The 24,347-nt window shown below is 34.6% G+C and overlaps 2 protein-coding genes across 3 annotated transcripts; both read right to left on the reverse strand.

Moving 5' to 3' along the window:
- Window positions 1-75: 75 nt before the first annotated feature.
- On the reverse strand, window positions 76-12,452 carry LOC125677043 (complement C1q tumor necrosis factor-related protein 2-like). Its single transcript, XM_048914951.2, has 3 exons — window positions 12,326-12,452; window positions 1,278-1,450; window positions 76-599 (listed from the first exon to the last, which is right to left on the reverse strand). The coding sequence occupies exons 2-3, from the start codon at window positions 1,447-1,449 to the stop codon at window positions 217-219; spliced, it is 555 nt and encodes a 184-aa protein (XP_048770908.1). The 5' UTR covers window position 1,450; window positions 12,326-12,452; the 3' UTR covers window positions 76-216.
- A 7,856-nt stretch (window positions 12,453-20,308) lies between these two features.
- On the reverse strand, window positions 20,309-23,692 carry LOC125677041 (otolin-1-like). Of its 2 annotated transcripts, none has more exons than XM_056158187.1 (3): window positions 23,617-23,692; window positions 21,522-21,706; window positions 20,309-20,745 (listed from the first exon to the last, which is right to left on the reverse strand). In XM_056158187.1, the coding sequence occupies exons 2-3, from the start codon at window positions 21,703-21,705 to the stop codon at window positions 20,360-20,362; spliced, it is 570 nt and encodes a 189-aa protein (XP_056014162.1). In that variant the 5' UTR covers window position 21,706; window positions 23,617-23,692; the 3' UTR covers window positions 20,309-20,359. The 2 variants fall into 2 exon arrangements, with proteins under 2 accessions (XP_056014162.1, XP_048770907.1); XM_048914950.2 differs by having other exon boundaries at window positions 21,522-21,715; window positions 23,617-23,675.
- Between the last annotated feature and the right edge of the window lie 655 nt (window positions 23,693-24,347).

Here is a 24,347-nt window from a genome sequence, read left to right on the forward strand (position 1 = left end):
TTTAAAGGCTAGCAAATAGCAATATAACGACCGAATATATTACTGAAATTAAAAGAAGAAAAATCGTGTAACAAATCTAGATGCGCACATTTTAATTCAAGTACAAGCCTTGCATGTATACTTCAATTTAGATCTGTCTTGGAAAACTCATCAAAACCAAATAAACGATATAAAAAGTAAACCGCTAGACATTGAAGTTTAATCGAAATCACAAAATTACAATCGAAATCCGGTGAAAGACGAGCTTTTGTAATCGTTAATGACAGAATCGTTCATTTTACATTCAATCCACACTTTCTCCCTGTCCCACAATCTCATGATAGCTATACGAGTACAGGAGTCATTGTTTGCTTCCCTGGTGTTGCATTCGTTAACGGCCTTCAGCTTTCCATTAACAACTAATGCTGTCTGGGTACCACGTGATTGTGCTACCGTGGTCCATTGGAACACGTATACGCCACTTCCGGGAACTGTGAAGACACCATCGCTTGAGTTGTATCCACCGCCCATGTTTTCACTAACTTCGGAGAACACCACTCGCTGACCGTTCTTCATACCTTTCATTGTGGAGCTTAAGCTTGCATCAAATGCAATTATTTCTGAAAGGAAAACACAGTTTTTAAGAAATATGCTGAATATTCATACGTACTCTTTTTTTTTTTACCACAGAATACCTGTCATGTGACAAGGATGTTGGGATCAATTTGTGACTAAACGTATGTGGGTTGGTCGTATATTGTTTAACGTCCAGCTAGAGAATTTTTCACTCGTATGGAGACGTCAACATTGCCGGTGAAAGGCTGCAAAATGTAGGCCTACATATATTACCTTCGAGCAGGGAGGGATCTTTATAATACCACACCTGCTGTGGCACGGGACCTCGGATTTTGCGGTCTTATCCGAAGTACCTCTCCATTTAGACGCCTTTTACAACAAGCAAGGGTTTCTGGGACCTACTCTAACCCAGATCCTCACGAGAGACTAAATGTATGTGTATATGCCTGTGAAACAATGCTGATGAGAAGAAACTCCGCTTTATGACATGGTGGTTTTCCTATAACATCGGGCACAATCTGAAGGTCGATGACCAATATTGTTAAGTTAAATTTTGAATAATTTTACTTAATGAATAATGAAGCAAAGACATCGTGGTAGTTGATTTTTTTTAATGATTACAGAAAAGGTATTTTGGTATCACTTTAACATGTTTAACATGTTTTTAACATGAACAAACTATATGCCTTATAAAACACAATTTCACAATGAAATATAATGACCTTTCAAATTGTTCTCCTTTTGCCCCTTTACAAAGCCTAGAGTGTAGCATGTTTGACTGGCCCATAGATAGTCATCTCTGAAGGTCTGCCAGCTGCTGGTTCGCTCAGGCACGTTCTGGCTTAAGGTTTGGTGTGACCCGAACAACATCAGAAGCAGAGGAAACAGTAGCATTCTATAAAAAAAAATTAACTCTATACACTCTGATCAGGTCGAAATACAAAAGGCTTCAACGAATGTTAAGATTGGTGGTAATTTGATTTCGTATGCAATTAATATCTGTGACTTCAAGCTTTGCATCATTCAACTTTTTATAGTCATATGCATAAGATATTTTCCATTGCATTTGTTTACCAGTATTTCATATACTGTATTGTATATTTTCTACCATTTGCATTGTAAAAAAAGATTCAATTTGCACTTTTCATGATTCTATTTTTTTTTTATTACAGTGTATATTTTTATTCTAATTTTTTTTATTTGTATTCTTTATTATTCCAAAAAAATCTATCATATTTGTATCGTATAATTTTCCATTTTACTCTGTACAATTTTACATTTCTTTTCTGTGTTTTGCGCGTTCGAGTTATGACTGGATAGTCCCATGAATAATTATTATAAGGTGATATATTTTCAATATAACGTTATTGTTCAAGATTTAGGCCAGGAATAAAATGGTGTTATATACACATTACGACCAGCCACTTTGACTTGTAGATAGACAGGTTAGGGAAAAGATTGTATTTTTCACACAAAGGGAAATGTAAAATAATGTTTTTCAATGACTAATTCATTAATGATATAGCATACACTAAACGTCAAGTCAAAGATCGCACAATTGAAAAAAAAATCTTCCACTAAAGAAACTAAAGCCCCACATTCACTAATCCTAATGTTGATGCTCAACCTCCAACCCTAAGGCTTCATTTAAACTTTTTTAACCACCACTTCTGTTTCCAGTAAAGATTCATATTGTATTTTATCGCGTTTCTGTTTCGTAACAATATTGTGGCTGTGAGAACTTTGTGGTGTTATACCTTAATATCTTGTACTTCTAGTCAAGATGCGGTGTGTATTCCAGCCAATTTGTTCTGTATTCATTTTAGGACTCAATCTTTTTTTCATCATATTTAATAAGTGACAAGCTTTTACACCATAACGTGCTTTTCATGATATCTATGGAAACAAACAGAGCTTAATAGCAAGGTTTTAACATAAATAAGTAAAGCCCCGTTCACATGCTCCCATTTACTAACAAGTCTAAATGTAAAACTTATATGGTACCAATTTTGATGCACCAGATGCGCATTTCGACAAATAATGTCTCTTCAGTGATGCTCAACCGAAATGTTTGAAATCCGAAATAACTATGAAGTTTTAGATCTAAATATAGCCAAAAACAGCGTGCCAAAAACGTGGAACCAAATTCGTCCAAGGATAAGAGCTATGCATGAGGGAGATAATCCTTAATTTTGAAATGAATTTCTAAATTTTATAACAGCAATTAAATATACATCCGTATTTTCAAGCTAGTAACGAAGTACTTAGCTACTGGACTGTAGAGACCCTCGGGGACTAACAGTCCACCAGCAGAGGCCTCGACCCAGGGGTCATAATGTAAAACTTATACGGTACCAATTTTGATGCACCAGATGCGCATTTCGACAAATAATAGTGCACATATAATGAGTTATGTCTAAGACACGATGTAGATACGATATCGACGATATCGACAAACCAAACATGACATTGTACCGATATCGATATGTACCACTCTAATAATCACATACCTTTACTGACGATATCGTGTCGATATCGAATCAGTATTGTTAAACAATTCGTTATGACTGTCCTAGCTACTATATTTCTTTACACTTGTGTATAAATTTCGCTATGTTGCAGTAAATGAGTTCCCCGTACTGTCGATATCGACGATATCGTATCGATATCGAATCGTTACCGTTTTAAGATTTTGTTGTGACATTCCTACCAACTATATTTCTTCATTGCTGTTTGTCTGTTTATAAATTTAACACTGACTGAGATTCCCTTGTTGTCGATATCGTGTCGATATCGAATCATGATTGTAAAACAAATGGTTGTGCATGTCCTTGCCTGCATCATTCTGATAATTGTGCCGATGTTTAGGTGATTTGCATTAACAAAGTATCCCTTGCCGTCGATATCGTCGATATCGATTATATCATGTCGATATCGAACCATGATATTTATAAGTTTTTTGTGACCATCCTTGCCATTTTATTTTATAGATGTGCATGTGTTTAAGCATTCTAAATTGATTAAGTTTCTATTACTGTCGATATCCTCGATATCGACGATATCATGTCGATATCGAATGAGCATTGCTAAGCAGTTGGTTGTGAAGTTTTTTGCTGCTATCCTTCTCTAAACTTGTGTTTATGAATAGGAATATCGCATTGTCCAAGTTTTCCTTATTGTCGATATCATCGATATCGAACTCTTATCATTTGAAAAGTCCTTTTTGTACTTGATACCATTGTTATTGTGAACATTTTGAAATATTTTCATATAAGTAACTTTGTAAGGTAGCAGACATCGATACTAAATTACGATCGCTTGAAGTTTTGAATCAAGGTTGGTAAATTATACAACATATGATAATTATTTTCTCCTTATATAACATTGGTTACATTTTGCCGTGATACTACATTCACGAATGCATCAACATATTTATGTCAATTTTTAATTTAATAATGGTGGACATATATTTTTACCGTTACAATTCACGAAACACGATCGATATCGATACAGTTTTGTTGACATAGACGATATTTATAAAGCACCCAGCGTCATTTATGATGATTGACTTCAACAACACAATCCATAGAACAATCGATATCGATACGATATCGAACTGATATTGCCGATATCGTCGATATCGACATGATAGTTAGTATGTGGTAAATTTTCAATATAAATTATTTCACAAATCTCAGTCAATTACAAAAACTCCATATGGTAGATATCGAAACGATATCGACATGACATTGTCGATGTCGTCGATATCGACATTACACTCGGTCTTGGACATGTATGCATATAATGCAAATTTTACTTCTATGTGTATATGTAAGTTTTGCGATGTGTTCACCATCGTTGGATAACCACGATTGATCTCGTCTTCTTCTCAGAAAATGAGATCAGTTGTGGTTATCCTACGATGCGTGTTCACATACACTAGCAAACTGTATGTAAATCAGTATTTAGTTTGCTATTTCCAATCAATACCGGTGTTTTAGATGAGATGGATATTTCCTTATCATGTAGCTAGAGATATAATTTTCCATTTGACTACAATTTCTCCCTTGCATGACCTTAGTTATTCATGTGATGTAATAAAATAATTCAAAAATGGCGGAAAGGTTTGAGGCGGTCATTGGTAGACATTAACCATTCGCCGCCAGGTTGAACCTAACGAGTTGTATTAAGGAATTAATTTATTATTTTTTCGTTGGATGTAGGTATACCACGAAAAAAAAAGACGGAAAACTGCATCATTGCGCGTAGCACATGATGCAAAAGTTTTCCTTTTTTTTCGTGGTATACCTCCATCCAACGAAAAAATAATAAATGCATTCGTTATCATTTAACCTTTTAAAACATTGAGTTTATATGATAAAACATTATTTGATTTGAGTTGAATTAACGAGTTATTCTGTGTCATTTCGAGATGGGCGTAGAAATTTGTGAATACACAACTTTAAAAAAAAAACTTAAATCCGTTAGGTCTAATGGCGACTTCCACGAACTGTTGTTTACTGTTGAGCAAACGGGTTTCTTGTGGACTGAAGAATGCAGTTTTAAAAGGATGAGTTAGAGATAAGTCCTGTTGAGAGAAAATTGCTGCAATTTTGTTGAGTGGAACTGGAATTAAGTGCAAAATTCGATGTCGGTACTAACGGAAAGCGTGGGACACGTGCATAATCAAGATGTGGGATGCCAGGTAGGGTTCTCTTAAGGGTTGTCACGGTTTCCAGGTGGACAAGTGAGTGTTACAGAGGGTTTTTCGAGTTTTATCTGTGAATTCCTAAGGCATCACAGCTGTTGTAACGTCGCACGGAAGCCTCGTTTTCGTGCCCACTCATAAACATATTATGTTGGAGTTCGAACTATAGTCGTTAAGGGTACGATATTGCAGTATCTCTGAGGCAGTGTGCGATGTATCTGGTATTTGGGTTCGTGACATGAAGGAAGTTGTCGCAAAGTGCAAACTGGACTATGGTCATCCCCGCTTGAATACATTTAACTCTCAGCCCGGAATTGCAGAGGCAGACATGTGTGTGGGTATTGGGGGGGGGGGGGGTGTCCTCAAATAGCCATGTTTATTTCATTTTGCATAATTGATTATTATTCATATTTGATATTTGTTTTTGTTTAATAAATTTATATAGATCGATAGAACTGTTAAGTTTTCCTTTACAGGATTCCCCAATCTATATATAAATACGAAGCATCCAGAGGAATCCCCAACATTCCAACAGAAAGTAGTTTCGGCCATTTTTTTTTTCGTTGGATAGGATACTCCAATAATTTGTCAACCAATGAAAAAGCGTGTAACATGTAAAATTAAATGATTGACAAATACTTCAGGATTTGGATTTCCTTAATTTTTTTTAGGATATTATCCACCGTATCCCTTGACAAAAATATGGGGAAATAAGCATTATATATATATATATATATATATATATATATATATATATATATATATATATATATATATATTCAAATGAGGATAGAAAAACCATGTGCAAAAATGAAGAATTTTACGTCCAAATATACAGGTACTTTAACCGATAAAGAAGTGGATTATTTAACAAACTTCGAAATTAAAACTAGTAACTTTTACGGTCTTCCAAAGATTCATAAGTGCAAAGAAATACAAAACGGAATAATAGTGAAAAACTCGTCTTATTAACCCAACCATCAGATTTAAAACTAAGACCGATTGTAACTGGACCCACTTGCTCTACGCACAGACTCAGTAATCTGTTGGATATACTTCTTAAACCACTATGCCAGCTTGTACCAAGCTACATAAGGGATGATTTAGATTTCCTTAGCCATATACCAGATAATGTTGAGATCAATACCAAGATGGTTAGTTTCGATGTTACATCTTTATATACTAATATACCTCATACTTTAGGATTAGAAGCAATTGCCTTCTGGATCGATAAACACTACTGTGAAATTAATCCAAGATTCTCCAAATACTTTATCCTAGAGGGATTACAATTAGTCCTAGAAAATAACTATTTCATGTTTGATAACAAATACTTCTTGCAAATAAAAGGAATGGCCATGGGAACTAAAGTCGCCCCAACACACGCCACCCTAGTATTAGGATTTCTAGAGGAGAAATTAATTGAAAAAACAGACAGGTTATTTGGAAATCAATTTGCTCAATGCATAATATCTCATTGGAAGCGATATCTAGACGATTGTTTTTATTTTTTTGGTCGAGATCGTATGAAGAATTAAAAGACTTCCATGATGTGTTAAATAATTTGCACCCCTCCATTAAATTTACGGTGGAAACAAGCGACACAGAATTGCCTTTTTTGGATATCCTTATGATAAAAGAAGATCGGAAAATTATAACAGACTTGTACTACAAAAAAAAACGGATTCCCACCAGTACCTTCTATTCAATTCTTGCCATTCCTCACATGTAAAACGCAATATACCTTTTAACATGGCGAGACGTGTTTGTACAATTGTCATTGATGAATCCAGAAGGAATAATCGTCTACAGGAATTAAAAACATTTTTATTAAGACAGAAATATCCGATAAATTTAATAGATGCTGCTGTTGAAAAAGCCATATCCATACCTATCGCAGAACTCCGGAATTCTAAAAGATCAGGAACCCAGGATGAAATAAAAAAACAAATAAAAAAACAAATTCCCCTTGTCGTAACTCACAATCCCCGTAATATAAATATGTACTCTTCTGTGAAACATTGCTTCCCAATTTTACAACAATCCGAAAATCTGAAGGACCTTTTTGAAATAAAGAACATTGTCTACAGCCGACGTCAACCTCCAAACCTTAAAAAATTACTAACGAAAGCCAGATTTTCATCTGATGAAGAAAAACCTACAGTTTCCAAATGTATGGATTCCCGTTGTGGCACCTGTCCTTATTTAAAAACAGGAGACTCGTTTACTTTTAAATGTGACAAAACGTTCACTACGCATACTAATATGTCGTGCAAATCCAGAAATTTAATATATTGCATGATTTGTACTTCCTACTGAAAAAACTATATAGGACAGACCGGAACCAAACTAGCCGACCGTGTGAGAGTCCACAAACAACAAATACGGGACCCGACCGTCAGGAATACACCCTGCAGTGAACATTTCGATTTATGTGCCAATGTAAACTTTTTAATATTTCCCCGTTTTATAAAGTTTTAGAAAATAATGAACACTTACGGAAAGCAAAAGTGGACTATTTTGTAAAGTTTTTTCAAACCTAAATTGAATGTAAATTAATTATTATAACTTGGATGTACATGTAACATTTCAAGTCATTGCTTTATTTTTGGCGCCTTATTGACTTTAACTTGCGCCAATTTAGTATACTGCTTTTGTGACGTCACAATAACGACGTCTTAACTACAATGTCATAACAAGTACATTGTACTCTTTTTGTAAAACTTGTTACACTCTGAAGAGCCGAACTATACGGCGAAAGCGCTAAGTGTAATTAATTAAATGTGCATCATGTGTACTTAGTCATCGTTGGATATATTTTTTTCTACTTATTAACTATACCATGGACATTTTGTGCAATTTTAATATATATATATGGCAATGTATTAAATTCACTCATGGATGCCATCGCATTACATCCGAGATCTATGTCGAGTGCGCCAGACATTCGAGGAGTTCCGATTGGGTCTGACACACCAAAGTGCGATGATAGTGTGACACGCCGAAATCCATTGGTTTGTAAACGACACAGTGTCTTCGTACAGACTATACCAACCGTGGGTTGTTTCACTAAAATATCAGTGCAAAATCCATGCATAAAAATAAGTTCGACTTATTTCATTACCATCAAGTTGTCGTGTTATCAAACACAAAAATATTCAACGCGAAATCGTATAGAATGTTTTGCATTATAGCATATCCCCAGGATTGTATTACGTGTACATCACAACTAATAAATGATCATGAATCAAAGAATGTTTGGGTGAAGTAGATAGTTCAACAACAAATGTACTTTGCCGTTCTCACTATCCTCAACCTTGTATACCTTGCTGTTACTGTCGTCCGTGTTGCATTTCTTCGGTTTTATTTTGAAAGACGTTAAGAATGACGTCACAAACGTTACTAGAATCCGCACCATCGGACTTAATTGAGGTCCGTAACGCTAACAAACCATCGCACTTTGGAGCGACCAATATATATATATATATATATCAAGGGTTGTGTATTGTGTCTTTGTGAGAATTGAAAACAGGACAGGAGACAGATGATGATACGACGTTAATGCTTGACATCCGGGGTAAAAGTGACTGGACGATTCAAGAGAGCGTCCCCTGTCCAGGCATAGAGTTAATCTTGTTGATGAGGGGTGTGAAAAAACTATTGTTGAAATTGATATCAAAAGGATGCAGTTTACTTTGGAATTTTACTTATAACGTGAAGAAAAAGGTAAATGTCATATAAGGAAATTAAGTTTTCTTAACAAATTACTCTAAAGATACCGGCTTTATTGATTTGCGTTACACTAATTGATTTTCTCAGGTTTGAAAGACAAAATGTCAAAAGGGACTACTTGGCAAACAAGTAAATATATTTATGAGGTCTTTCCAATGTATGTACAATGTACGATTTAAATTTTGCCACCAATTGTCCAGCCACCGTGGTGACTAGCACAGACAAAATAATATCGGACTAAGAATGCCAGGAAAGGAAGTGGATCGTCATTGGGGTATGATTTTTCGGAGAGGTAACTTTACCTTTACTTCAAAATTACGAACATTATCCCCCTTTCGGGTGGTATAGCAATAATGTTTTGAAGTTCGGTTTCAAATAATGTACTTTGCACCGTTTTTCCATCACGAGATCTTTTAAAGTATGCCCAAACAGTGGATTTCGAAGGCATGTTTACAGACCGATATCCAAATTCAATGATTTATTTGAAGTGAACGAATTAAAATCGGTTTGATTTTATCCTTACACGATTTTGACTGACAATCAAATTTGGAAGCGTGTAGAATTTATGAACATTGCTGAAAAAGTCATTTCTAACGAGTATTCGACTATGAATTTAGTCGATGATCGGTATGATCGAGTGATAGTCGAGTACTCATTGACATCCCTACTTGAAAATGTTCATGTACATGTATACAAAAAGCTAAAGAAAGATATGAATAATGAAATATTTTTCTTTAGCTGCAAACATAAAAACATCAATAAATATAGATTGTATATCATAAATTCAGTCACTTGAACGGATGAATATTGTCTTTGGTATTCATCATCACATAAACAACTTTCGCTGTCTTCATAATTTAGTATTCATATTATTAATAATACATACATAGCTTACATTAATTATAATGTCATCAAAATACGATTACATTCTAATAACAAAACCATAACTTACACTATATCATGTCATCAAAATACGATTACATTCTAATAACAAAACCATAACTTGCACTATATCATGTCATCAAAATACGATTACATTCTAATAACAAAACCATAACTTACACTATATCATGTCATCAAAATACGATTACATTGTAATAACAAAACCATAACTTACACTATATAATGTCATCAAAATACGATTACATTCTAATAACAAAACCATAACTTACACTATATAATGTCATCAAAATACGATTACATTGTAATAACAAAACCATAACTTACACTATATAATGTCATCAAAATACGATTGTATTCTAATAACAAAACCATAACTTACACTATATAATGTCATCAAAATACGATTACATTCTAATAACAAAACCATAACTTACACTATATAATGTCATCAAAATACGATTACATTGTAATAACAAAACCATAACTTACACTATATAATGTCATCAAAATACGATTACATTCTAATAACAAAACCATAACTTACACTATATAATGTCATCAAAATACGATTGCATTCTGATAACAAAACCATAACTTACACTATATAATGTCATCAAAATACGATTGCATTCTGATAACAAAACCATAACTTACACTATATAATGTCATCAAAATACGATTGCATTCTGATAACAAAACCATAACTTACACTATATAATGTCGCAAAATACGATTGCATTCTGATAACAAAACCATAACTTACACTATATAATGTCGCAAAATACGATTGCATTCTGATAACAAAACCATAACTTACACTATATAATGTCATCAAAATACGATTACATTGTAATAACAAAACCATAACTTACACTATATAATGTCATCAAAATACGATTGCATTCTGATAACAAAACCATAACTTACACTATATAATGTCGCAAAATACGATTGCATTCTGATAACAAAACCATAACTTACACTATATAATGTCGCAAAATACGATTGCATTCTGATAACAAAACCATAACTTACACTATATAATGTCATCAAAATACGATTACATTGTAATAACAAAACCATAACTTACACTATATAATGTCGCAAAATACGATTGCATTCTGATAACAAAACCATAACTTACACTATATAATGTCATCAAAATACGATTGCATTCTGATAACAAAACCATAACTTACACTATATAATGTCATCAAAATACGATTGCATTCTGATAACAAAACCATAACTTACACTATATAATGTCGCAAAATACGATTGCATTCTGATAACAAAACCATAACTTACACTATATAATGTCATCAAAATACGATTGTATTCTGATAACAAAACCATAACTTACACTATATAATGTCATCAAAATACGATAGTATTCTAATAACAAAACCATAACTTGCACTATATCATGTCATCAAAATACGATTACATTCTAATAACAAAACCATAACTTACACTATATCATGTCATCAAAATACGATTACATTGTAATAACAAAACCATAACTTACACTATATAATGTCATCAAAATACGATTACATTGTAATAACAAAACCATAACTTACATTATATAATGTCATCAAAATACGATTACATTCTAATAACAAAACCATAACTTACACTATATAATGTCATCAAAATACGATTACATTCTGATAACAAAACCATAACTTACACTATATAATGTCATCAAAATACGATTGCATTCTGATAACAAAACCATAACTTACACTATATAATGTCGCAAAATACGATTGCATTCTGATAACAAAACCATAACTTACACTATATAATGTCATCAAAATACGATTGTATTCTGATAACAAAACCATAACTTACACTATATAATGTCATCAAAATACGATTACATTCTAATAACAAAACCATAACTTACACTATATAACGTCGCAAAATACGATTGCATTCTGATAACAAAACCATAACTTACACTATATAATGTCATCAAAATACGATTACATTCTAATAACAAAATCATAACTTACACTATATAATGTCATCAAAATACGATCGCATTCTAATAACAAAACTATAACTTACACTATATAATGTCGCAAAATACGATTGCATTCTGATAACAAAACCATAACTTACACTATATAATGTCGCAAAATACGATTGCATTCTGATAACAAAACCATAACTTACACTATATAATATCATCAAAATACGATTACATTCTAATAACAAAACCATAACTTACACTATATAATGTCGCAAAATACGATTGCATTCTGATAACAAAACCATAACTTACACTATATAATGTCATCAAAATACGATTGCATTCTGATAACAAAACCATAACTTACATTATATAATGTCGTAAAATACGATCGCATTCTAATAACAGAATAGCGTAAATGTAAAAAAGGAGGAAAAAAAGAGTACCTTAAATCTGCGTTTGTTGCCTTCGATGAACGCGATTCAAAGTTTCGTCTTCTACGTAGTCTATTCCACGGATGATAACTACAATCTGTTTTGAGTGCACCTTCTGAAGTAATTTGAAAAGTCTTTAGAAACTAATTAGAGCACCAATCGAAGTATTTACAGCGTATTTGTTTAAGTGCCTAAGTGCTTTCTAATTCTGACACGCTATTAAAATGCAGAAGTCAAGTATTCCCCTTCCAATTTGATAACTTTAAATACCGTTAACAGGCTGTGCTTTACTATTCATTAATCAGTGGAGAGTTTCAGAGTGGGGGCGAACCCGGCGCGCTCCCCCTAACATTCAAATTCAAGGTTAACCATGATATCTTGTTTAGAGAAATAAATGACAAGATCTGTTGATTACCTGCTTACGGTGGCATAATTCTCCTACCATATGTCTAATAATTATGTTCACTTGTCAGATCTTTATGTCGACTTGCCATATGTTTCGTCCACTTATCACTTATTCAGGTGTTTAAAAATTCAACATAAAAACGTGTCCATCTCCAATTTGTGCCATCCAGTTAACAACATATTGTCTGACAAGTCGATATAAAGATCTGAAAAGTTAACATAATCATCTGACAAGTCGACATCACTTTTCAGCAAGTCGTCATAATTCTCTCACAAGTCGGCATAATCATGGTGAGATGATCTATGTTGAAAACATTCAAGCATTACGTTAGATGACAGATTATAGCAAATGATCTGAATACAAAAACTACGCACACATGGAAGAGGAACTTGGCTGTACATCGTCGTCTTTGTTTCATAATCAGTTATTACGTATAAAGGTATATATCACAGAATAATGACTGCAGCATTCCTCTGATCTTTGGCGTAACCGTGGTAGAATTCTTGATTTAGTTTATTAGTGAATATTAACAATGTAGATTATATATATTTGTCGTTTATTTCGTAGTGTGTTGTATGTGATATTTCTTTATGTAATATGTGTCTATATGTAATATAGGAACAGAGATCAATCTCATAACTCCTATAAGGAATAGAGAAATAGAGAGTGGTGCAAACACAGGTCCCTGGACACACAACAAAGATTGGATCAAGTGCCTAGGAGGAGTAAGTATCCCCTGTCGACCAGTCACACACGCCGTGAACCCTATGTCTTAATCAGGAAAACGGATTAATCCGTAGTAAAAATCAGTGTGCCAAGAATGGCCTAACAATCGGTATGAAACACGCCAGACAGCAATCGTTATAACGACCATAGAAATTGCGAAATGCTGACTTTAAACGAGACTGTTGGAACCCCTGTTACATCAACTTTTTTGTCAGTACCCTGCCTTGATTTAAAAACTGATCATACACAGAACAAGCTCTTGCATATCGATTCAGTTGAGATATATAAACACCATATGCAGGTGATAATGGAATATTCCTACATAAATATGAAAAGTTGACGATGGAGAAGCTGGAATTATCTAGTTTGTTATAAATTTGAATTGTTAGATTGCCATTAATATTCATTTTCAATAAAATATCTAAGTCCTAAAGTGTATTAAATAGTTATTACTTTAAATGAATGAATTAAAACTTTTCTGAGGCTTGATTTTCAATATTTTCTTTCAATAATATTTTGCATTAGGAGTGAATGATTTACAATAAAGTTGAAAATTCCAGTATGTAAGGTTTGTCGTAAGTCGTAAGTTCTTTTGTAAAACGCGCCCCAGATGTGGAGGATTCTGTGGTGTCTTTTATTTCGAGTTAACATGGATATATCGAATCGACATATGAATGAAAATGATTATTGTTAATAGATAAAACGTCGTCGATATATCTAAATGTCGAGTTGAAGGCCACAGCAAGAGATTTTGTCTTCTCATGTAGAAGCTTTTGAATAAACTCATTCAATAAACTGCTTCATCGGAATATAAAAACAGATCAGCTAACAAAGGAGCAGAATTCGTGCCCATGGGAATTCCAATACACTGTTGTAAAACCTGATAACCAACGACAACAAAGTGATGAACACTTTTTTTATTTTTTATTTCATCTTCAGAGTACTTGTGCCTGGAATCAGAGTAGTATTAAACGCTGTAATTTTTGGATGATTTATCATAAGGTACGAATATTTCCTTTTTCCATTTCTGTTGAAGAAGCAACTGTCAATGATGTCAAAAAGTGGGTACCTGTAAAGTTCGAAACGAAATGAAACCCATCAAAACGAAACCTACCGAAACGAAACGAAACAGATTGTATAACCGAACTCTTTTAATTATAATAATCAAAAATGGTATCTTAGGCCCATGTGAAGTTACCACATATAAATAAATTTCGCCTCCCCTTTAATGTAGGCTTTCGGCTTGACTGATACAAAGTTTTAAAAGTTGGAAGGGGGCTGAGTAAGCAAAGGTACATATCCGAAGTTGATTAAATACCATGTGCAATTAGTTTCGGATCCATAAATTTCAAAACGGAGGGTTACAGTCTCACAGGTCAGAGGTCTGGTGAAACACTGAACGAGGAGTGGGGTCGTCAGCGTTGGATCCGCCTTTGTGCATAGATATATTGTTTGAAGAAGCTGGTGTCTGAGAAAGTTGAAAGCAGGAAGAGCTCTTAACTTCTTATTTTATCTATAGCTGCTGAGGTACGAGTACTTTCAATAATGGAAAAAATTAAACAGTATACCACATTATATGAATGCAATTCTGCAAGATATATATACATGTGTTATTGAAAATTATTATTGACATGTAGTGAGTCTAAAGATAACTCTATACATTTGGCGTGTTGCTAAGACGGGAAATTGAAAACGGGACAGAAAACGGATTAATTTTAATACAATAACAGGAATATGTTTTGGTTCCAGCTGACAAAGCTAGTAACAACATTGTCTTTGTTTGTAAGGCTCATTATTACAACTGTATTTTAAACGAACTTGGCATTAATTCCACTTTTGGTAATCATTCTTCAAAATCATGCTTCAGTTTTAGACACATTTAATATTCCAGTCAATGGGTCGAATGAATATGAGTTACCGTACCTATACTGGATTCCTAAACTACATAAAAACCCTTACAAACAAAGATACATTGCTGGATCCAGTAAGCGCTCTACCAAGCCCCAATCTTTGCTCCTCACGAAAATGTTAACAGCTGTGAAGGAGAAACTTCAAACTTACTGTGCAACTACATATGCCAGAAGTGGTGTTAATCAAATGTGGATTCTAACAAATTCTAAAGAACTTTTAGTAATCTTGAAATCACAGAATTTTCCCCAAATCAATAGCATTAAAACCTATGACTTTTCAACACTATACACGACCATTCCTCACGATAAATTAAAGACTAGACTTTTTGACATCATAGACATTTGCTTCTTCAACAAAAACGGAAAACAGAAATATTCATACATGTATCTAGTGATCAGTCATTCAAAAACTTACTTTGTTAAACACCACTCCGATTCCACGCACAAGTACTCTGAAGTTGAAATAAAAAATATGCTAGAGTTCCTCATTGACAATATCTTTGTGGTCTTTGGTGATCAGGTCTTCCAACAGTCTGTTGGAATTCCCATGGGCACGAATTGTGCTCCTTTGTTAGCTGACCTGTTTTTATATTCATATGAAGCAGAATTTATTCAAAAACTTCTACGTGAGAAGAAAAAATCTCTCGCTGTGACCTTCAATTCGACTTTTAGATATATCGATGACGTTTTGTCTATTAACAATGATAGATTTCATTCATATATCGATTTGATATATCCCTGTGAGCTCGAAATAAAGGACACCACAGAGTCGTCCACTTCTGCTTCATACTTAGATATTTTATTGAAAGTAGACATTAACGGCAAACTGACAACTCAGCTGTATGACAAACGGGATGATTTCAGCTTCTCCATCGTCAACTTCCCATATTCGTGTAGCAATATTCCATTATCACCTGCATATGGTGTTTATATATCTCAACTGATTCGATATGCAAAAGCTTGTTCTGGGTATAGTCAGTTTTTAAATCGAGGTAAGCTACTGACAAACAAGTTGATGGTACAGGGATTTCAACAGTCTCGATTGAAGTCAGCATTTCGCAAATTCTATGGTCGTCATAACGATCTAGTTCGTCAATACAACCTCGCATTGGGTCAAATGCTGTCTGACGTGTTTCATACCGATTGTTAAGCCGTTCTTGGCACACTGATTTTGACTGTGGATAACTCCGTTTACCTGATCAGGATATAGGGATCACGGCGGGTGTGACCGGTCAACAGGGGATGCTTACTCCTCCTAGGCACCTGATCCCACCTCTGGTGTGTCCAGGGGTCCGGGTTTGTCCAACTATCTATTTTGTATTGCTTGTAGGAGTTATGAGATTGATCAATGTTCGTTATCTTCACCTTGTATCAGGAGGAGGTAAGCATTTTGTAAAATCAAAAGACTTATGAACAAGGGAAGCAGAAAGTACAAAGAAAACGGGAGGACATACTCAGAATCCACCGTTTGATATACTACATACAAATACATAATATCCACATGTATACATAGATTTGTCTTTACAGCAAAAAATACTGAAACATGTATTTACGCCCAAAGGCGGATTCAACGCCGACGACCCCAACCCTCGTTTAGTGTGTTTCACCAGACCTCTGACCTGTGAGACTGTAACCCTCCGTTCTGAAATTTATGGATCTGTAACTAATTGCACATGGTATTTAATCATCTTCGGATATGTACTTTTTGTTTACTCACCCCCTTCCAACTTTTAAAACTTTGTATCAGTCAAGCCGAAAGCCTTCATCAAAGGGGAGGCGAATTTTATTTATATGTCGTTACTTTCACAGGGGCCTAAGATACCATTTTTAATTATTATAATTAAAAGAAATCGGTTATACAATCTGTTTCGTTTCGTTTCGGTAGGTTTTGTTTCGGCGGGTTTCGTTTCGTTTCGGTAGATTTCGTATCGGTAGATTTCGTTTCGTTTCGATTTCGTTTCGCACTTTACAGGTACCCGTCAAAAAGTATAATCTTCTAATTTATCGTGAGGAATGGTCGTGTAAATTATTGAAAAGGCATACGATTTGATGTTGTTGATTTGAGAAACCTTTTGCGATATTAAATTTACTAAAGGTTTTTTTAGAATGTTTTAGAATCCACATTTGATTAATACAATTCTGGCATATGTTGTGGCACAGTGCGTTTGAAGTTTCTCCTTCACAGTTAATATTTTCCTGAGAAGCAAATATAGGGGCTTGGTAGAACATTTACTCGATCCAGCAATTGTATCTTTCTTTCTAAGGGGTTTTGTGAAGTTTAAGAATTCATTATAGTTACGGTAACTCGTATTCATTAATCCCATTGACTGGAATATCAAATGTGTCAAAACAAAACCTGAAGCATAATTTTTAAGATTTTCATATTTTGAAAGAGCAGTTGGAGTATAGATACGATTACCATGTGTGGAATTAATGCCAATTTCGTTTAAAATATAGTTGTAACAATGCGCCTTTCAAAGACAATGTTGTTACAAGCTTTGTCAGCTGGAACCAAAACATATTCCTCATGTGACCTATCTAATTCTTTTATCTCTTCTTGTTTACTAAACACAGAAGGATAGATGGTATGCACTTTTGCTTTGATGTGTCTAATACGGGATTGTAATATTGCTCGTATACATTTAAGCCATTCTGACAAGGTATCAAGTTTGTTTTTATATTTAGGCCATCGTCTGGCATTATCTTCGACAGAATTCATAACAGAGATGAAGTTCTGTCGCCAATTGAAAGGCCGATGTTCTCTGAATTTAGGCCCTTTTCAAATACTGTAAATGTATTACATTTGGCTGTGTATTCTATTTAGCGCCTTTGGCGGAACGCAGCTTCCGCTAAATCAAGTACATCGCTAAATGCCATCCGTAAATCTAGATGTTTAAAGTAATTCAGGAATGCGCTAAATCAAATCTACGCTAACCTGTTGAAAAAACGATTTCCGCCAAATATCGTACACGCCAAATATAATACGTTTACAGTAAGTGATTTTAGGTCCTCATTTTCAACATTATCAACATCACCAGTAATAACATATCTAGCTGGACTATAGTTGAAAGAAGAAGAACAGGACCACCCAGACGGATGAAGTAGAAAATGGTATATATCTAGGTACTGCAAAGTTTGCTTGTAATTAAAAAGTTTGGATGCAATAATAGAAGTACATTTGTAGGAAATACAGGGTGTAGACTTCAACTTGAAATATGTTGCAATAAAAGACTGAACTTTTTAAAGACGAAGATTGTTGCTTATGTTGACGGCATCTATTCCTTTGTTAGTAAATTTGTGTTTAAAGAACTGGGGGTATGGTTGGGAAGGAATATCACCCATAACTTGGAGTGGTGTAAAGAGCCTGTGATGGGCAACATCCCTAATCGTAATAATAGAGTTCAGTTTATATTCTGATGTTGAAAAATCCAAGTACGGACTAGTACGTTAACAAATAAGATATTGTGTTGGAAGGGTGGGGTGCAAATGAATTGGGTGGGGATATTCGAATCCTGTATAATATAATACATCCGTACAATATTCGTAGAACTGGAGCTCATTGTATGAATGCAGTTATTTAGTTATTTATGGTGCCGATATGCGTTTGTTATGTGAATTGTTTGGTATTTTCAATGTATTTGAGAACCCCATAATGTATTTTTGTTTTATTTTCGTTAGACGAAAGATTTACATTTCCAATCAGTAAAGTCTCAACTGTTAAAAGCGTTTAACATTACAGCCTGGGGGGAAAGTGCTATGTACATATGATCTATACACTCTATACACACTTTGAACCAGTGACTGTAGTAGAAAAGACAAACCTTTACGCGAACCTCGGTGAAGACATTGGATTGAAATGATGACTTTCAATTAACTAGATAAACTCATTAGATATAAAACATCTAAATCCTCTTTGATTATTGGATTATTTTAAAATTCATGGTTTTTGGGTTTTTTTTTTAATTCTGTGAAGTTCCGTTCATGCACACAATTCTCCTTTAAATTTACTATAAGAGTATTACAGAGAGGGACATCCTCCATAACTACACATGCACGACAGAATTCCAATCACAGGGCTGTCGTGTGTTGGAGTGGCATGCCACTCATAGGCTAACCAGCAGCTGGGTTTAGCCGCCAGGAGTAAACGTTATCTGGCGACCAGGCAGCTGAGCACAGTATGTTTGCCTGAATACGGTTTGCAGTGTGCGCAGCTGTTCAAGGGATGTGGCTTTTACTGATTGTCCGGAGTAAGGCTGCAGTGTAAGCAGTAGTCCGAGGTTGGCCAGTGTAAGACTGACAGTTAATCTACCAACTGCAAATGACCCAATCATTAGAATGATATTATTTGATCCCTATTTTAATGATTATCATCCTGGATAAGGTTAGGCCATACTACAGTGTATTTACAATGTATATATATCTACAGACCTTTATTTTCAATCACATTGCTAATCATTTATTGAGGAAAATTGTTAAATTGTTAAAGTCAGTCCTTGAAATGACAAGGTACGAGCCCTGGTACGCGCAGATGTGTAGGTAAATAGTCATACTATACAAGATTTCATTGGAAGAGTATGTTTTGTGGGAAAAACAGGATTGGAATATAAATTGGTCTATTTCTAATTTTTATGGGTAGCAGATTGACAACCATTTGCAGTGACTGAGTCGTTAGAGCTTTTGCTTCGTGAACGTGAGGTCATGATTTGTGCCTCGCTCATGCCTTAGTTACTATAAAATAAAAATATGTATACGTTGGGCATTTAGATGTGAGACTCGTGGGTCATTCGAATGAGACTTTAAAATCTGGAGTCCCGTACCATGGCAGACTTTTGTACGATAAACCCTTACTGCTGCGGCCTGAGTGCCACACTGTTCTCGTTATGTGAGTGACAAATTCTCGAAGGGACGTAAAACAAACACACTCAATAAAAGCAAACATAATTGACACAAATGCAGGGGGTACAGTGTATTTATTTTAAAACAATCCAGTTCATATCATCAGTGCTATAGCCTAAACCCGGTAAATGCCGAACTTTTATAATCGTTAATGGCGGAATTGTCTTTGACACATTCGATCCAGACCTTGTCTCCAACTGCCAGTCTGACGACCGTCATTCGAGTACATGAGTCGTTATTTGCCCGCGTGGTGTTACATTCATTCAAAGCTCTCTTCTTTCCATTGACAACGATGGTTGTGTGGATATAGTGCGTGCCAGTAACGACTGTGGACCACTGAAAAACAAACACGCCACTTCCGGGTGCCGTGAAGACGCCAGTACGTGCATTGTATCCATGGCTTATGTTTTCATCCACTAAGGCGAACACCAGTCTCTGTCCACTCTTTATGTTAGACATTGATGAGCTCAAGCTGGCATCAAATGCAATTATTTCTGAGGAGAAAACAAATATGCTGTACATTTCCTCTCAAAAGAGCGTATAAGGGGCGAGGAGGGGCGGAAAAATCAAAACATTGGTCCATGAAAAGGTGAAGGTATCGAACAGTAGTCAATTGCATAACTCCTATAAAGAATACAAAATTAAGAGTAGGGCAAACACGGATCCCTGGATTTACCGGAGGTGGGATCAGGTGCCTAGGAGGCGTACACATCCCCTGTCGATCGATCAAACCCGCCGTGAGCCCTATATCTTGATCAGGTAAACGGAGTAAACACTAGTGAAAATCAGTGTGCAAAGAACGACCTCAATTAGTATGAAAATGTTGAACAGTGTTTTACCCAATGACAGCTTGTATTGATAAATTAGATCATTATAGCGATCCTAAAATTTGCGAAATGGTGACTTTAAATAAGACAGTTGAAACCCCTGTAACATCAACTCATTTGTCTGTCGCTACCTCGATTTAAAAACTGACCATACACAGAAAAAGTCATTGCGTATCGAATCAGTTGAGAAACATTAATAACATATATAGGTGATAATGGAATATTGTTACATAAGCATGGGAAGCTGACGATGGAGAAGCTGAAGTCATATATCGTTTGTCATAAAGTTGAGTTGCGTTAACAGCTATGCTCAATAAGATATCTAAGTAGGAAGCAGATGCGCAAGACTTTGTGTTCTCTTTTATCTCGAGTTCACTGGGTGTATAAGAAAACACAACACTGCACAGTAAATTCCGTGAGTGGAATATTGTTTTAAATATTACCTTTCGCTTTCAAGTTGTTCTCCCTTCGTTCCTTCGTAAAACCTAGTGTATAGCAAGTTTGGCTGGCTGATAGATAATCGTCTCTAAAGTTCCTCCAATTGTTGGTTCTTGTTGTGACCTTGCTGCATAAAACTTCCTGCATCCCCAATAATATCAGTAACGTAGTAAATGTTGACGTCAGCATTCTGCAAGATCTTAAAGATGTTTGAAATATTTTCTATATTACACAGTTAATCAATTTACGCTATTTAGTTCAGTTTATTGATATACCAATGACTTTTGCGTTATTGCATTTTGCAAAATTTGGTGGACGAAAACTTTAATAGCACGAAATGTAATGAATTTAGTTTTTCACATTTGGTGTTGGCAGAAACCAAACTCTACTATCTGCAAAAAGTACATAATATTAATGTTTCTTAAAATTTCGAAATATTTTCTCGTAATGATTATAAGAGAAAAACGAGGTTTTTTATTCCTTTATATTTTATAAATATGACATCAGAAATGACTTTTTAAATTTTCTGTTATCTTTTCGTATTCCATTTCATGATATTTTCATTCATCAATGTTCTGTCTATATTACTCCATTGCTACATTTTATGTAATACTTGTTCACTATACCATATCTTGAGGTTATAATGTTTGCGTCACAAAAACTCTTGTTTTGTATGGAAATTTATGAACAAAATTAATTATATCTTTGTTTTATATTTTACAGAATACAAATACATGTACTAGGATTAAATGGTTAGGTTGTATCACGTGATATATATATAAGTAATGAAAGCATACGAGAAATGTCTGCCTAATCGTCTCAAGACGAAACAATATATAGATGTAGGGCTCGCGGCGGGTGGGACTCGCGGTCGACGGGGGATGCTTACTTCTTCTAGGCACCTGATCCTACCTCTGGTATATCCATGGTCCGTGTTTGTCCAACTCTTTATTTTGTATTCCTTATAGGAACTATATGAGATTGATCACTGTTCGTTATCTTCACTATTTCTTATAGCCGTATCGTTGTTGTTGTTGTTGTTGTTGTTTATCAGTCAAAAGCAAATACAGCTTATAGACATACATGTAGTATACAATGTAATAAATCTAAAATCATATAAAGGTCAAGAAAGAATTTAGAAACTCCGTTTAAATAACTCCGTTTCCTGATCAAGATATAGGGCTCACGGCGGGTGTGACGGGTCGACAGGGGATGCTTACTCCTCTTAGGCACCTGATCCCACCTCTGGTGTGTCCAGGGGTCCGTGTTTGCCCAACTATCTATTTTGTATTGCTTGTGGGAGCTATGATATTGATCACTGTTTGTTTCACCTTTCATCAATGCATGGGGCTCTCGCAAGCAACAATACCCCCCCCCCCCCCACCACCACCAAATATCGTATATTGTATACATACACTCTATGTAGTAACAATATGATTTTTGTTCACTTAGTAGCTGTCTATTACTGCTGTTGCACTTTAGAATTCGGTACCGTTGCAGTTTTACATGCACTTTAGAATTCGGTACCGTTGCAGTTTTACGTGCACTTTTCAAAACTCCCGGAAACATTTATGATGAAATAATGTCTCAAGATCACTAACAATTTACTAAAGGTACGTGTAGCATATATATCGGGGAATTGTTCAATTACAATTACATTATTCAATTACATATATCAAGGTAAAGTAAACTTTGGTTTTTTTTAATTGAAGTCATTTTAGGGGCCACATAACGCTAAAACCACACGCCATCACTTCAAAATTGAAGTAAAGAGTTGGGACTTTATTTATCTCTCTCCGTTTTGAAGTTGAAAATTAACGAAATTGATATATTTGACAATATAACCATAATGTAAAAATTGAACCTGTAAATATTTAGCTAATCTTACTTCACCTTCTATAAAGTTACTTTAAAATGTTTTTCTGCGTCCTTAGCAGTTACAGAAATTGATGCTTTCCAAATTTTTATGAATGTTGTTTGCTGATTTGCTGGTTTTACTCTCACGATCTCAGGAAACTTAGGAACTTTGATCGTAGTACTGTGTCACCACTATAGAAATTATATAAAAAAGAAAAATAAGTCAAAAATGAAAGTAATTACCTTTTATATATGATACTTCTGACTTTTCTGTAAATTGTTGCAGTATAGAAGGATACAGCGTCACTATAATATATATATATATATATATATATATATATATATATATATATAGTCCTCATTTGTATTGACAGATGTTCCAGTTCGTATACCTGCTTAAAGCACGCAACATCACAATTAGGCTACGGTATATTATTTCTGAAATGTGTTAGATGTATTTATATGTAGTTTTTGTTATTATGCTCTGTTGATATTGACCACATTATGTAATTCTTTTCGTTTGTCCTGAAGAAGGGACGGGTCGTCCCGAAAATTTGACAACTCCTTGTTCGTGTCGTTGGTCATTTTAGTGCTTTGTATATATATATATATGTATATATATATATATATATATATATATATATATATATATATATATATATATATATATATATATATATATTATTTGAAGATATAATCAATTCATTTGATGCGCGCTACAGTTGAAGAAAACAATAATTCAATATTAATGTGCGTTATGATTTCTCATCTATTTCAAAATTCATGCGCGCGTCATGTAACCATAGAAACCTCACTACAGTGTATATAACACCGGTCCAGCCTCATAATTTCACGTACTCTCCTACTGTGGTGACTTTGGTTCCCAAGCCTAAAATCTTACTTCATATATTCAAAGAATGTGATAATCATATGCTTGTGCATGCGCATTTAATGTAATCTACGAATATGTGTTC

Source organism: Ostrea edulis, chromosome 3 (assembly GCF_947568905.1).
Source record: "Ostrea edulis chromosome 3, xbOstEdul1.1, whole genome shotgun sequence".
NCBI lineage: Eukaryota > Metazoa > Mollusca > Bivalvia > Ostreida > Ostreidae > Ostrea > Ostrea edulis.